Source organism: Cricetulus griseus, chromosome 2 (assembly GCF_003668045.3).
Source record: "Cricetulus griseus strain 17A/GY chromosome 2, alternate assembly CriGri-PICRH-1.0, whole genome shotgun sequence".
Classification (NCBI taxonomy): Eukaryota; Metazoa; Chordata; class Mammalia; order Rodentia; family Cricetidae; genus Cricetulus; species Cricetulus griseus.
In genome coordinates, this window is record NC_048595.1 from 417,693,087 (window position 1) to 417,707,208 (window position 14,122).

At 40.9% G+C, this 14,122-nt stretch overlaps 1 protein-coding gene across 2 annotated transcripts in view; it reads left to right on the forward strand.

The window, feature by feature from the left end:
• Adam23 (ADAM metallopeptidase domain 23) overlaps positions 1 to 4,850 on the forward strand; it is a 155,628-nt gene extending 150,778 nt beyond the window's left edge. For both annotated transcript variants that reach the window (XM_027397057.2, XM_027397058.2), the window contains one exon: positions 1,583 to 4,850. In XM_027397057.2, the coding sequence (XP_027252858.1) occupies positions 1,583 to 1,631 (49 nt within the window). In that variant the 3' untranslated portion in view covers positions 1,632 to 4,850. The remainder of the gene's footprint in view (positions 1 to 1,582) is intronic.
• The last annotated feature ends 9,272 nt before the right edge of the window (positions 4,851 to 14,122 follow it).

The following is a 14,122-nucleotide window of genomic DNA, read 5'->3' on the forward strand; positions in this document are numbered from 1 at the left end:
TGGTCACGTCCTGCTCAGTGCTAGTCGTATATGCTCTGCCCTCAGTGTTTACATTTAGTTGAGCTAGTTTCTCCTGAGTTCCAGTAACACACAGCTGGCTTGGGTAGGGTCCCTGGTCCTCTGGAGTGATTTCTCAAGGATAGGCAGTTGATGAAGCCATTAGTGTGTCTCTTCCCAAAGTCTTTAGTAGGAGATACCTCTCTTAAATATCTTCTCAGAAAGCATGGGCGTTGATGGCAGATGCAGGTACTGAGCCCCACAGCAAGTTCATTTGGTGACAGACACATTGTGGAGATGTCCTGTGTGTTCTTACCTATGTTTCCCCTACAGTCAGCAATGCCTGCTCTCAAGATTGTTGGCTTCACAGAGGACTGGGTGGTAAGAAGTCAGTAGCTCTAATGCAAAGAGTATTTGTTGCAACAGATTAAGTTGTTCAGCCAAAGTACCACATGTCTAAGCTTTCATGAACATGTTTCAATGGCAGTTTAAGAAAACAGAAAAGGGAGAATTTTTTTTCTGAAGATAGCAAATATTTGATATTTCAAAAAGGAAGCATCAAAGTGGGCCTTCTGGGAAAGATAGGAACTTTGCAGGACACTTTTCTACCTGTTTTAAGCTTTGGTAGTATTTCTGGTTTGAAGGACACGTGGGTGAGGAGGAATCTGTTGTAATATTTTGGTGTTTAGGGCCTGGGAAGGCATCCAGTTGGCCCTGAGTAAGTGGGCAGGGGAATGAGGGAGCAGAGGGCTCCCCAGCCTCCAGTTTTGCATGATGCCTTGGTGGCAGCAGTGTGAGCCCACCAGTATGCAGACTAATGCATGAGCCCCTTGCTTGATGCCCCACATAAAGCCAGACCATGGGGAGGTTATGCCAACTCATGTTGTTGCCTTGTTGTGTCTTGCTGGTTTTTTTTCTCTCTCTCCAAGCACAGAAGCCACTTTTTAGGAGACTGGACATTGTGAGCAAGGCATTCGAACTTGCTTCTCTCAACAGAGCTAAACTGCTACCTTTGCTTGGCTAACCCGGGCCTGTGTCCATTCTCCTGAGTGTACTGCCCCCCTGTGCATTCTGCCAACTTTCCACCATGAAAAGTGCTTGTTCCATAGTGGAATATAACCTCACACACCCAAGGCAGAACTAATCAGGCACAACAAGGCTTTTTTGTCACCTTGGTGAGAACCGCCTGTTGCTACAGAACTCTGGAGGCTTGGAGGAAACAACTACAAGACCTTCAGAGTTTCTCTTAGTTCACTTGGGAGGAGAAACTGAAGGGGCTATTCTGTAGTACTCCTCATCTAATGAACTAGTAACAATGTTTACTTCTAAATTTAGGCCAATTTGTGATTGAGAATGAACAACTTGAAGTTTCTCTTGGTCTCGTGGGGGAAGTGTGAAGACAATCCAAAACATTAGTTCTTCTGTGTTTCGGGTTACTTTGGAGACTGCCTCTGTGTGAGATGGTTACTCCGCTCTGGAATTAGCATCATTGTTGTTGTCCTCATTTATCTTTCACCATCATCTGATTAATATTGTGGCTTTTCTTTTCCTCCCCCCTGCATCTTCTTTTAATGTACTCTGGAAGAAACGTCAAGAAGAGGAGGTTCGATCCAACACAGCAAGGCCCCATCTGAATCAGCCGCACTGCAGGCATGCCACCTTGTACTGTTGGGTTCTGGGTATGACATGTTTCAACCATGCTGCCAGAACTCTTAAGTCTATAAACAAGACCACTGGGTGGTAATGACCATGGAGCTCAAATGTGGGAATGGGGATGGGGTACAAGACAACTGCCCCTTTGAAAATAACTTCAAGTAAACCCTCCTATCACCTGTCAACAAAGGGGAGGGAGTTAAGGACCATGTCATTAAAAAACAAAACTGTTCAGAATCCTTTATTTTTTCTTTTTAACAAAAGGAGAAAGGAACAGCAGCAAAGTGCAATAAAAGAACACATAGCAAATGATTTCCCCCTTAGCCTGCTGACACTTAATATCTTCTAAGTGATTTGGCATGATTTTTTCCCCTTTACTATCAAAGACAAACTCCAGTGGCATGAAGATCCAATTTTGGAAAGGGTAAAAACTGCATGGCCTATATAACACCAAGCTAGCAAGCCGATCTTCAGCAAAACTTACAGTGGAATCCTAAGGGGAAGATGACAGATGAACACACGGAAGCTGCCTGGGCCTGGATAATGCCTCCCTGCTCCATCCACTCCATCATATTGTATAGTTCTTTTATAAATGTAAATATGGAAATAAGAGATTTTGACATGCCATTTTCACTTGTCTGTACTGAAATGTTTTCCTTGCAAAGATCTTCTCTACATGTTTGTTGCTTAATCCACGTCCTCCTTTTCCTTCTTTTATCTCGTTTTTTCCTTCTTTTTCTCTGTCCTCTCTTATAACATGTCCAGTGATTGTTGGACTTGCTTAACAAGGTAGATGTAGCCCCAGATGCAGGAAGTTTGGGTACAAAACAAAGCTAGTATGCTTGAAACAAAAAATAAAAAGTGGGAGGACATAAAACAACCCATATCAAGAACACAAAAGTTATGTAAATGTGAGTAGATATGTACTGACGAGTCTAAAATTTTTGGTGTCATCCTAAGCACATGTATATAATGTAAGAAAATGGAGACCCTTCTCGAATTAATCACAAAAGTGCCAAGCTCATAATTTTAGTTTTTGGTTTAGCCAGTTCTCTTTCCCTATCTTAAATGTGAAAGGAGGAGAAACTTAAAGCCTTAAATAAAAATTAGTAATTTTTAAATGTTGAAAGCTTGGAGAAAAGTTAAGCTTTCCATTCTGTTCCTTTGTATTTTTGTCAACTTTCATTTATGCTTCATCTTTCTGCCTCAGAATCTGTGTGACAGAATGCCAGTGTGGTGGGGCAGATAGCAGGTAACCTTCTGTTCATTTCGGCCTGTCATTTGGCATGGTGATTTCCAGAGCTCGCTTGCCCCTCGGTGTTTTTCTGGCCCATGGACTTTGGTGGACTGTGATGGGATTCCACTACATTGGAGCCCACTCTCTTCTTTTTCCTCCAGTAGCTGGGGAGAGAGATTCTTGGCCTTCCCAAGACTCTCTGAGTTTCCCTCATCTTCACCCATCCCTTCTTTAATGTATTGCTAGGATAGCTTCCATTAAAGTGTTAGGGGAACAAGTTACTGAAGAAATTCCCGACTAGCTTTGTTTTAGATGTTTGGGCTTGTACACGGTGGCTTCATCTAGAATCAGACCCCTAAGAGGCCCTACTTTTCACTGTCCCTCTTTCAGGAAGAAGACATCCAGTTCAACTATGCATTTCTTCCTGGTATTGGGTTACTTTCTACATTTGGCTCTAAACCCTTTCCAGTAAGACTCATGCAGTAAGTTTTACAACATTTTTCTTGACTAGTAGGGAGGATTTCCTGAAAATGGACTGCTTAAAACTGGAGTTTCCCCTCCCCCCAAGATATCTTTAGTTACTGAAGTTTCACACGCATAGAGCAGACATCTTGATTGCTATATACTACCCCAGACCATAACCTAACATCTTAATCCCTCGGATGGCTTTCTGAGAAACAGGTGCTATGCAGGTATGCAGTCTTTTGCTTGAACTTGCTGTTTGCTTATATAGTGATAACAGGGCTATCTATAAGGTTTATTGGCCTTATTCCTGGTTTTATAAGACACAGGTTGTACCCTTTTACTGAATGGCAGTGGCTTAGCTTGGAGGAAGTTTGGAGGAAACTCAGATGACTTGGTATCTCTCCCTGTTGTTGCATTGCTTAGGGGTCCACTTCACTATGAGATACCAAGCAGCTGCCAACCACACCGTACTCATTTCCCTACTATTTTCAAGGCACCGTGGTGACTTTATTCAACCCAAAACCATGCCAGTTACAAAATAGATCTCTATTGTTAACTTTTGAGCATTTCACAAACAACATTGTAAATGTGCGATGTTATGTTTTAAATCAGACCACAGTGGTCCCCAAATATTATGTACATACGACAAATGTCAGTGTAACTTTTTGTTACACTGTCAGTTTCATAGGTAACCAAACCTATGCTCCAATGTTAAATTATCTGTGTGTATGTGTAAAATGCAGAAGCTTTAAACTATGCGTGTATGGACATGAAGGGTAGTGCAATCATACTGTACACAATGGGTTCGAATCATTTTCAGTGGCATTAGGTTATGTGGTTTCAGCCTCTTTGCTTCATTTTTTCTTGCACATGCCATTCATTTGCTTATTTTGTGATGTGAATACTTTTTCTTATTAATTTGAATTCAAAGCACAAGCCCACCATTGTTTAATATTACCCAACAAGAGTGTTAAGTGATGACCAAGTTCCCGTTTCACTTGCTATCCTTTTGCTGCGATAATTAATGACGCTTGGATGGGGAGGTGTGCGCTAACTTTGTTGCTCACCTGGGGTAGTGCATGAGCCCTCTGAATTAGAGCTACTCCTCCCAGCTAAGTGAGCAGTACACATAGGTGCATGATTGAAACATGAATCACATTAGAGCTGTGGCGTTTTTGCCAAGTGATGTGCTTTCTTTTGTTTTTCCTATACAAAGACAGGAAATGCACAAAACGTTTCGAAGATATTTCAGAAGAACTTTACAACAATACTTGAATTCTTTCTTTAATCATCCCATCCCATTTTAAAGTCGTTGATGATGCTTCCATTGTTAATTTTATTTTTCCCCTTCAACTTTAATGGTTTATAAAACGTACAACCTGAACTTTTGTTTGATAAATTCCAATCCTGTTGGCTGCCTGTGAATGGAGAGTCCGTCATCCTTATATGCATCTTTTAGTTGAGTGTGCATTAAAACTTTTATTAATGTAGGATGTTGTAGCTTTGTGCATTGATTGGTTTTTCTTAACTCTTGTTTCTGTGTGTTCTTGCATCATTGGTTAAATGGCCACGTGTCTACTATTATCTGGGATTCAGCAGTCTCAATTAAAGGCTCACTAAAAATCAAAGCAGTCAATGGAGCAAAATAAAATCTCTGGTTATCAGTAAACATGTTCTGGATTAGGACTCAGGGTTGTTTGTTTGTTTTTGTTTTTGTTTTTGTTATTTTTTTTGAGTCACTGGAAACCCTTTTCCTTACATGAATCAGAAAGCAAAAAGAACACAATGAGAACCGTAACACGGTTGATTTTATTTTGTGTTTTAGTGTCTGTCACCTGAGTTTAAAGGGTCAAAGGCTAGCAGTAACATCCACACTTTGGCTTGGTACCAAATTAACAATGAAGGTGTGTGAGTATATGCATATGTGCACAAACAGTACATTTGCATTCATGCTCGTACGTGCCCTGGCAAGTGCACACACAGTCACGGGGAGAGAAAGGAGGAGGTAGAGAGAGAGGAGATAAAAGGAGAGGGGGGAGGAGGAGGAAACAACATGATCTGGTTATGTACATTATATCATGAAAAACATTTAAAATAAGGAGCCCTGCAGCTCATATAAAATTAGCCACCCATTTACATCCTCTCTGGTGAACATCTTCAATATCTCTTCCCTGTACCCAGCTGGTATGCTGACTACACTCCTTTCATCATGAAAGTCTTGCAGCTTTCTTCATTTCCTACAGGATACTTTACAGACTCAATAATGAGACTGTATGTTTCTGATCTCATGACCTCACCTGTTTGTTTTTTGAGTCTAACTGACTCTTATCTTCTCTTAGTCATTTTATAGTTCCCTTATGCTACCAAGTCTGAATAATCTCAAAATTTGTGTCCATTATCTGTTATTCTTTTGTTTCTGTGTAATTTTGCATAATAAATGAAATGCAGAAACACTTAAATAGCACAAATAGTATACTTATGGTGCCATTTATAGTTGACTTTAAAGGAATTATCTGAATTTTTGATATGCGGTCCTTTAGGTTATTCCATTTTTTGAGGCTGACATTGAAATGAGTTGCTCATTCTCCCTTGATAACCAGAAACAACAAAACATGACCCAGAAACAGGACTCAGAAAACTCCCCAATTAAGAGCTCAATTAAATAGATGATCCATTTGCTCAAGATAGAATTCTCAAATAATTTAAATTTAAGGTGGGTGTCTTGAAGATTAACACGAAAGGGTTGGGGATTTCTTTTTATCTATTTATCCACCCAAAAGTCTATGCTTTATGCTGGGAATTTAGAAGATGAAGGAACACAAGAAAACTCTTGCCTCCCAGTTGCTCAGTAAATCACCAAGAGAAAACATTTAAAGTCCTGAGCCCAAAGTAAGAAGTTAATTATTTGTGAGTTAAATAAGAATAAAAAGGAAGAGAGTGGTGGTCAGGTAACAGATGGGCACCAGAGGCTTCCTGAAAAAAGTGAGTTTTGATGTATTTTGAAAGATACTTAGACTTCATCACTGAAGCATGTACACAATGACCTTGTAGAAGGATCTGGACCTTTCTGGTAAGTAGACCCAAGTGTCTGATGCATCCAGTTTGAGTTTCCTTTCCTCCCTTCACCTTCTTTCTCCCCTTTCACAAACACTGGTTGATATGAGTCTTGTATTGTTGCAGATCCTAAGTGCACAGAGATGACATCTCAATTTTGTGAGCAAAATGCATCCTTTAAGAACGGCACGATTCATTCCTAATAGACATCAGAAGTACTTGTGAAGAGAGAAAGAGAGAGAGAGAGAGAGAGAGAGAGAGACAGAGAGAGAAGAGAGAGAGAGAGAGAGAGAGAGAGAGAGAGAGAGAGAGAGAGGAGAGAGAGAGAGAGGTTTTTCCTGCTCTTGGGATTAGGATCGTTTCAAAGAGGAGTTGCTTGTGCCACTGGACTTAATGTTGTGTTATAGTTAGCAGTAGCTGACTTATTTTGGTAGGAAAATTTGCTCAAATTCCTTGGAGGAAGGATATCTTCTAAGGTTCAGATCTGATTGTTTAATCCAAATTTCTGAGTGCCTTGTTTTTGCCAAGGTTAAGATGTCTGTTAGAACTTTATATTTTGGGGGAACTTTATATTAGTGGGGAATTTATAATTCCCCATTAAGGTGTTCATTATGACTTGGTCTTCTATGCTTGGAATGATCAGTAATGACAGAGAGGACTTCTTCACCTGACATGTGAACCTTGTAGGATTTTTCCTGACCATAAAGGTTCTGGCTAAGCTCAATCAGGAATGAGAGGATGGAGAAGAGTCATCACTGGTTAAAGCATCACTTAGTGAGTCTTCAAATTAATGAAGGGTCAAAATCATTTTCTAAGGGCAGCCATACTTCCCAGCCAACCAAAATTAGGGTTTGCCTCTCTGCTATGCCTTGGAGGGAGGACTGTTCTTCCTCAATCTTTTCAGAAACACATTAGCAGGGTTGGCTTCTTGCCTATTACAAGTCTGTAGCCACAGAAAGGAAATACCAGTGGTCCCTTGTTATATGAAATAGCTGTCCTCCTGGGGTCTGGGGGAGTGCCTTTGCTGCTGATTGTATGTGTACATATGTGTCCTAGTGTGGCTGTAAAGACTAATCATGACACCACAGTCCACTCATAGAGGAATATCTTAAGTGCGATCAATGAAAGCCCAATTGACATGATAATGCAGTCCTTCAAAAATGGCAAGGCAAAACAAAACAAAACAAAGCAAAAATTGCTGCATCTTGAATGATCACAAGTGCATCAAGAGTCCTTCAGGGTTCTCTGGTGCTTTAAATAGCTTCTAGCCTTCAGGGGGTAAATGAGCCTGGAGCAGAGCTGCCTCTTCAGTTCCTGGTCTTTGGATGAAGACAGGAAAAAAGTGACCTGGATGGTAGATTACACCAGGGAGGCCTCTGCTTCCACAAAGGAAAACTACGTAGTTTTGCAACATCACATAGAAACAGCAAATGATGTGGCCATCTCACGTAACAGCTTTACTTGCTTTCTCTGTGTAGGGGAAGTGATTGTGATGCAAGGATCACAAAGCATAAGTTCTACAGGAGAATTCCTTATCAAACTGAATAGGAGAGCCAAAAGGGATGAGGGTGATGGAGCTGAGCTGGAGAGCACACACCTTGTCCTGAAGGAAGCAGGCCTCTGCTCAGAATCAGCCAGTTGTCACACAGTGGAAAATGGGCCTGCCATTGCCCATCCCATTTATTTTCTTCACACAGCCAGAACCCAGATTTTTACATCACCCATTCCTCTAGTATCAAAGTTCATTCATGTTATAAAAACGTCTATGTAGATCAAAATGGTACAAATAGAAACTCTTCATATAGCCTGCTGGTCCTTAGAAAGCAAGTAAGCTCAAACCAACAGGACATATTTAAATAACTTGTCCATGTGAGGCCTCTAGTAGTTAGTTGTCCTAAGAGTATGCAAATGTGGTCTTGCTTTCAGTTTGGGTGACAGGCTACCAGATGAAGAGCCCTGAGTCACAGCTACTGTCAGTGAGTGCTGTGGTTGATTACAAATATCTGCTGTGCATCGTTTGCCAGTATATGTCTGGATCCACTTTTATAAGGCCTTTCTTTCTACTGTTGATTTTCAAGGCCTGTTAGATATAGGGATGAGTCTATTGATCTGGTTAGCCCTGGGTTGGCATGTTGTTTTCTTTGCCAGTGAAACAAAGATTCTTTTTTTCTGCATTAAAAAAAAAAAACTTTATTCTGTACTGAACTGTATTCCCAATCAGCCTAAGCAAAGGCATGCCCTTGATACAGCATCTGCTTCAGAGCAGAGGTGACAATAAAGACAGGAAGAATCTGAAGACCCTCTCTATGGCCACCTGGGAGCTGAACAGGTCTGAGTCCAAGTGACAGTTACACAGTCCACCCTGTGACAATTAGGTCTGCTCAGCCGTTCCATCCATCCAGGGACTAAGTGCAAAAATGCACCTGCCCAAAGTCGAGTCAGACCCCTTTCACAGGGCACCCTTCCAAAGAAATAAATATCTAAATAATGAAAGGGGCAAGTCAGGAAACTTGAAAACAACAGAAACCAAAACTCTCTTCAAAATAAGACAATTTCTATGTAAAGTTCACTCAAAAAATTGCTAGTTTTTCTTGCAGTTCCTAAGGATTTGATTTTTATTTTATTGGGCACAACAGGAACTAAATTATTAATAAAATAAAGGCTTGTTTATTTTTATCTTGCTGTGGATAATTGAAACAAGGATTCTTAACTTTAGAGATGCAAAAATCTCAAAACACAGCAGGAAAGGACAACTGCTAGTTCTTTAAAGCAATTTATTTCCTTATTAATTATAAAAGCCTACATGTAGAGATTTTTAGATTTGGAAAACAAAAGGAGAAAATTAAAATCACTATACTCTAATCATACTTTAATATCTTTACTGTTTCCAACTTTTCTTATCATTTCTTGTCACCCTCCCTCCCCCAATCCCATTCTACAAAGATGGACAGACAGACAGGGTTGACTTCCCATCCATGTGCATGTGCGTGTGCGTGTGCGTGTGCGTGTGCGTGTGCGTGTGTGTGTGTGTGTGTGTGTGTGTGTGTGTGTGTGTGTGTGTGTGTGTGTGTGTGCCGTGTGTGTGTGTGTGCCGTGTGTGTGTGTGTGTGTGTGTGTGTGTGTGTGTGTGTATGTTTCACATGCTGGTGGGTCCAGAAAAGGGTAGACCAGTATCTTGGGAACAAGACAGCCTTCCTGTGCCTCCACCCATCAAACACATCAAAGTGTCACAAATCCCAAATGTTACTTCATCAAACAGTATAACACCTCTCCTGATCCTTCCAGAATGTCATAATACACACAAAAAATGCAGGGGCTTAAGTTGGTAGAAGGGCTAGGATGAGAGCTCAGGCATTTCATGCCTCAGAGTCTGTACTCAGATTCTTTTGTAGTAGATAAAGCTTAAAGTCTCAGATTTCAAGCACCTTCCTTGAAACGATGATTCTAGCAAGTGCCAGGGTCAGAATCACCACATGGGGATCTCCATTCTAATACCATCCTGGGCCCAGGAGACTATAGACCACAGCACATATGACACATATAGGTGGATAAGCAGGGTGGCGTGAACCCTTTGAGATCAAAGACCCTAGCTAGAATCACTTGCTGTTAGCTGTGAGCAGTTGGACCATTACCAGCCACCAGGACAAAGAGAGAGTATTCACACGGAGGGGATCTGTTTTTTAAATACTCCACTCTCCAAATAGGAAGCCAACCTTTTATGAAAACTGAAGCCAACAGATTTTGAGCCAGGGTGGATAGCAAGGCCTTTCCAAGGGAAGGTTGCAGGCACATTCCTAAAGGACTCACTTGAAGAGGGTGGAGGTTTTCAGAAAGGAGATAAGAAGAAATGGCACTTTGCAATTGTGTGTGATGAGTTAAACAGTTTCCTGTTGCAAAGCTTGTGAAGAAAAAATTGTAAGAATACCAGTTATTGTTAGGAACATCACTGAGTTAACATATAATACAACTGTCTACTCAGTAAAAGAATTCTAGCTGGACATGGTGGGTCAGAGCTAGGCTCAGACTCACCCGTGCAGGATATTATAGTTTGGTAGAAAAGTTAAGAATTGTGGAAAGAATTTCATTCATAATGAAAATATTCTACTCAGCGAGGAAAGCACATATAAATAACCATGGGCAGTCAACAGAGAAGGATACAGTTTCCTGCTAGAGGAAACCTGGGAGCACATTAGTACACTCCCACGAGGAGAGCACATTTCAGCTGGATCTGAATGCCTGGTGGAACTGAGGATGTGTGGGAGTGGGGATAGACTGTTACAGAGTTCAGTATCTCCAGCTGGATATTCAAGGTGTGTATAAGTTCAGCTGAAGTAACATGACTTCAGGGACTTAAACACAACAGACATTTTCCTTTCTTGTTTACTATTCTAGAGGTGGAATGATGCCCTATGGTTCTTCCATTTCCTTGCTGTTCAGTCATGAACACCAGGTCCCCTCTCAATGAATTAGCTAGAATTACCATGTTCTACCACTAATGGTCTTCCAGGATGCAGGAGGGAAAGAAAGAGATGTGGAAGTCAGGCCTCTAGCGTCCAATTTGATAGTTACACATGACACTTGGTTATCCTTCACATTGCATAGAGTTGCCAAGAGAGCCTGAAAATGTAATGTGGACATGATACTATAAAAGATTAGAAAGGAGCACTGAAAGAGAGGCAACAATGTGCCTTGGCTCATTTTCTAAGGCTAACAACATACATAACACTAAAATACAATGAAGAGGTGTTTATTTTCCATGTGGTTTTGGAGGCTGGGAAGTCAAAGATCAGGTGACCACATCTGCTCCAGCTGCTGCAACAAACAGCAGAAAGTGGAAGGAAAAGAAAGAGGCATGCATGACAAAGGTAAGACATGGGAGTGGGGCATGCTTTATAACAATGCACTGTTAGCACTAATCCAGTATTGCAAGAGTGGGAACTCACCCCCTCCCCCAAAGAAGACACTAATGAGCAGTCACCCTCCATACCCAAAGAAACCCTCGCTAATCCCTACCTTCCAGCATGGACACATGGAAGACCTAAGATTCTCAGTATCTAGACTTTTGGGGCGCCACATTCAAATTGCTGCACAATCCACCACATAACTCAAAGGATACCGCCTCCAAGAAACTATAAAGGTGTGCTCAATCAGCTGGCATCACGAAATACTTTCAGATTTGCTTCCGGGGCCTGTTTATTTATTCATCTTCTAGGAAGGTCATGGGAAGATGGGCATCGGTTGCTTGGCCATGTTGATGGCTGTCTCTGTTAAAGAAAACTGCCCTCCTCAAGGTGAACTGCATCTGATGATGGATCAAAGTGGGACCGTCCAGACTCTTCTCTCCCTCACAACTCAGGATAGCTCTGAAAAGGCATTCCAGTTTCAACAGTTATTTTGAGGGGAAGTTCATCCACTCCCTATAATCCTATTTCACCCCCCCCATTTTCTACTGTCATGGAAAATCCCTATCTAAAAAGTTTCTGATCAGTAAGCCACTTCCCAGAGACTGTTTCTGAAAGGTCTCCTCTGGGACAATCACTGAATCACCTCCTTGGACAGGAAGCAAATAAGAGTGAAACTGGCTCCCGGTGAGGTGAGAGATGTCCTGAGCTGTCACATGTAGACTTGATTCTTGAGGCAGTTGTGAGCAGATCTTTATGGATTAGAGTAATTGAAGCTGTTGAAAATACTGTAAGAGGGACTGTGGAGGAAGAGGCAGGGCATGGGCAAATTGTTTAGGCTATCAGGACCAACAGTAGAGATCTAACGTAAGGAGTCACTGACATGGACAACTGACAGAGAGTTCTGTTGTTGCAAAATGGAGAGGCAGGGAAGGATCCTTCAGAATCAGCAAGTTGAACACCTGATTGTGTGAAGCAAGTGGGGAAGAGAGTAAATGATGAAGGTTGGGTTTGATACCCAGGGATTTAGATGACAGAGACAGCCTGGGAGAGGTCTTGATACAGAACACAAAGATCTGTTTCATTTGGGAGCTGCTGAGGTTGAGGGGATCTAGGCAAAGGAATCTAGGCAAAGACACCTGCAAGCTAGTGCAATGGGGGTATGGAGTTCACCAGTAAGATTCAATTGGAAATACTTGCTTGGGAACTATGTGTAGACTTTAACATTTGAGTCAGTTCAAGATACAACTTAAGCCATAAAAACATGAGGCAATTCATATGGAGGGCTCTCATCCAAAAAGGAAATGGAAAGAGCTGGGGAGAGGAGGCTGAAACATCTGGGGTGAAATAAGGAATAATGTACAGCAAGAAGTCATTAATTCCAGGAAGTGTTTGCTGTGTGCTGAAAGAACTGGATGCTATTGTTCACAAGAACAAAATGTATTCAGAGAGGGTGAATTAGATCCTCCTTCTGAACATGCTGCAGAATGAATAGGGGTTTTTATAGAGGATAACACAAAATGAGGTATGTGAAAAAGAAAAATTTAGAATGAAAGAACTTTTGATAATATCTCAGCTATCAAGACCAATTTTTAAAAAGAAACATTTACTTCTACTACTATGGCTATAATTGAATTTTCTAAAGGCCAAAGCTGAAATGGCAGCATTTTGGCCTTCTAAAATGCTATGCAGTGACACTCCAGTACTTATTAGAAGCCAAATTTGATTTATCAGCAGACAGATTGTTTATCAATAAAATTACAATAGCTCTTAGCAGAAAAATATTATTCTGGGTCACTATGACATAAAAGGAGGAGAAGAGGGCAGAGGATGTGACACAAAGAAAGTTGTTATCAAGCTCAAGTCTTCAAATTACATCCTCAGAACCATTCACAGAGGAGGTGAGATGCTTAAGACATCTCATTGGGCACTTAGTATTTTGAGAGATGTGAATTGAAAATAAGAAATAAAAGGAGAATGTAGAAAGGAGTTCACACAAGGTCATAGCTCTGATTGAATGGCATTGAGTTCTCAGAAAGTTCCATAGCCTTTCTTTTCAGTGCTTTGTGGGAAGCCATATTCAATTTGCCATGGTTAGAGATGGAGAAATTATTTTTTTTGTTCATTGAAAGTTGGAAAATAAGAGCAAGCCTTGTATTTATATGAGACCATGCACTCAGATGAAAGGAAGGAAATATAATCAATTCGGCTCATTTGTGCTTTGTTCTCAGGATCTATACTGAGTGGACTGCTGCCATATGGAGTAAAAAGCCTCCAGCGTTTTACAGATGGATGAATTGCGGACAAGTGTCCCTGGAAGTTCTTAGGCTTCCTGTGTCTGTATAATTTCATCCCCCAGAAAGCCAAACAACTGGTGCATCAATCAATTGCACATCATTTTTATTAGCAGACTATAACAAATATTTGCAATACAGGCTATCTCTCTGGCTGACTTGCCTGCAATAAATTATATTCTTTTCCAATGCTGGGAAAGGAAATCAAGGCTTTGTCTGTGCCAGGCAAGTGCTCTGCTGTTGAGCTGCATGTCCACTCCTCCTGCAGCATGAAGGCAGTTTGCCAAGTAGCTTTATAATTTGTTTGATTAAAATACACACACACACACACACACACACACACACACACACACACACACACACATCCTAACAAATATATATGTATATATATATATGCATTTTATATAAGCTTTTCATTTAAAAGAAACAAATACATTTAATTTACTTCATAAAACATGATCATTGTCCACATTACTTATTTTCTCAATGCTGTAATCAACTACCCAATAAAAAAAAGCAAC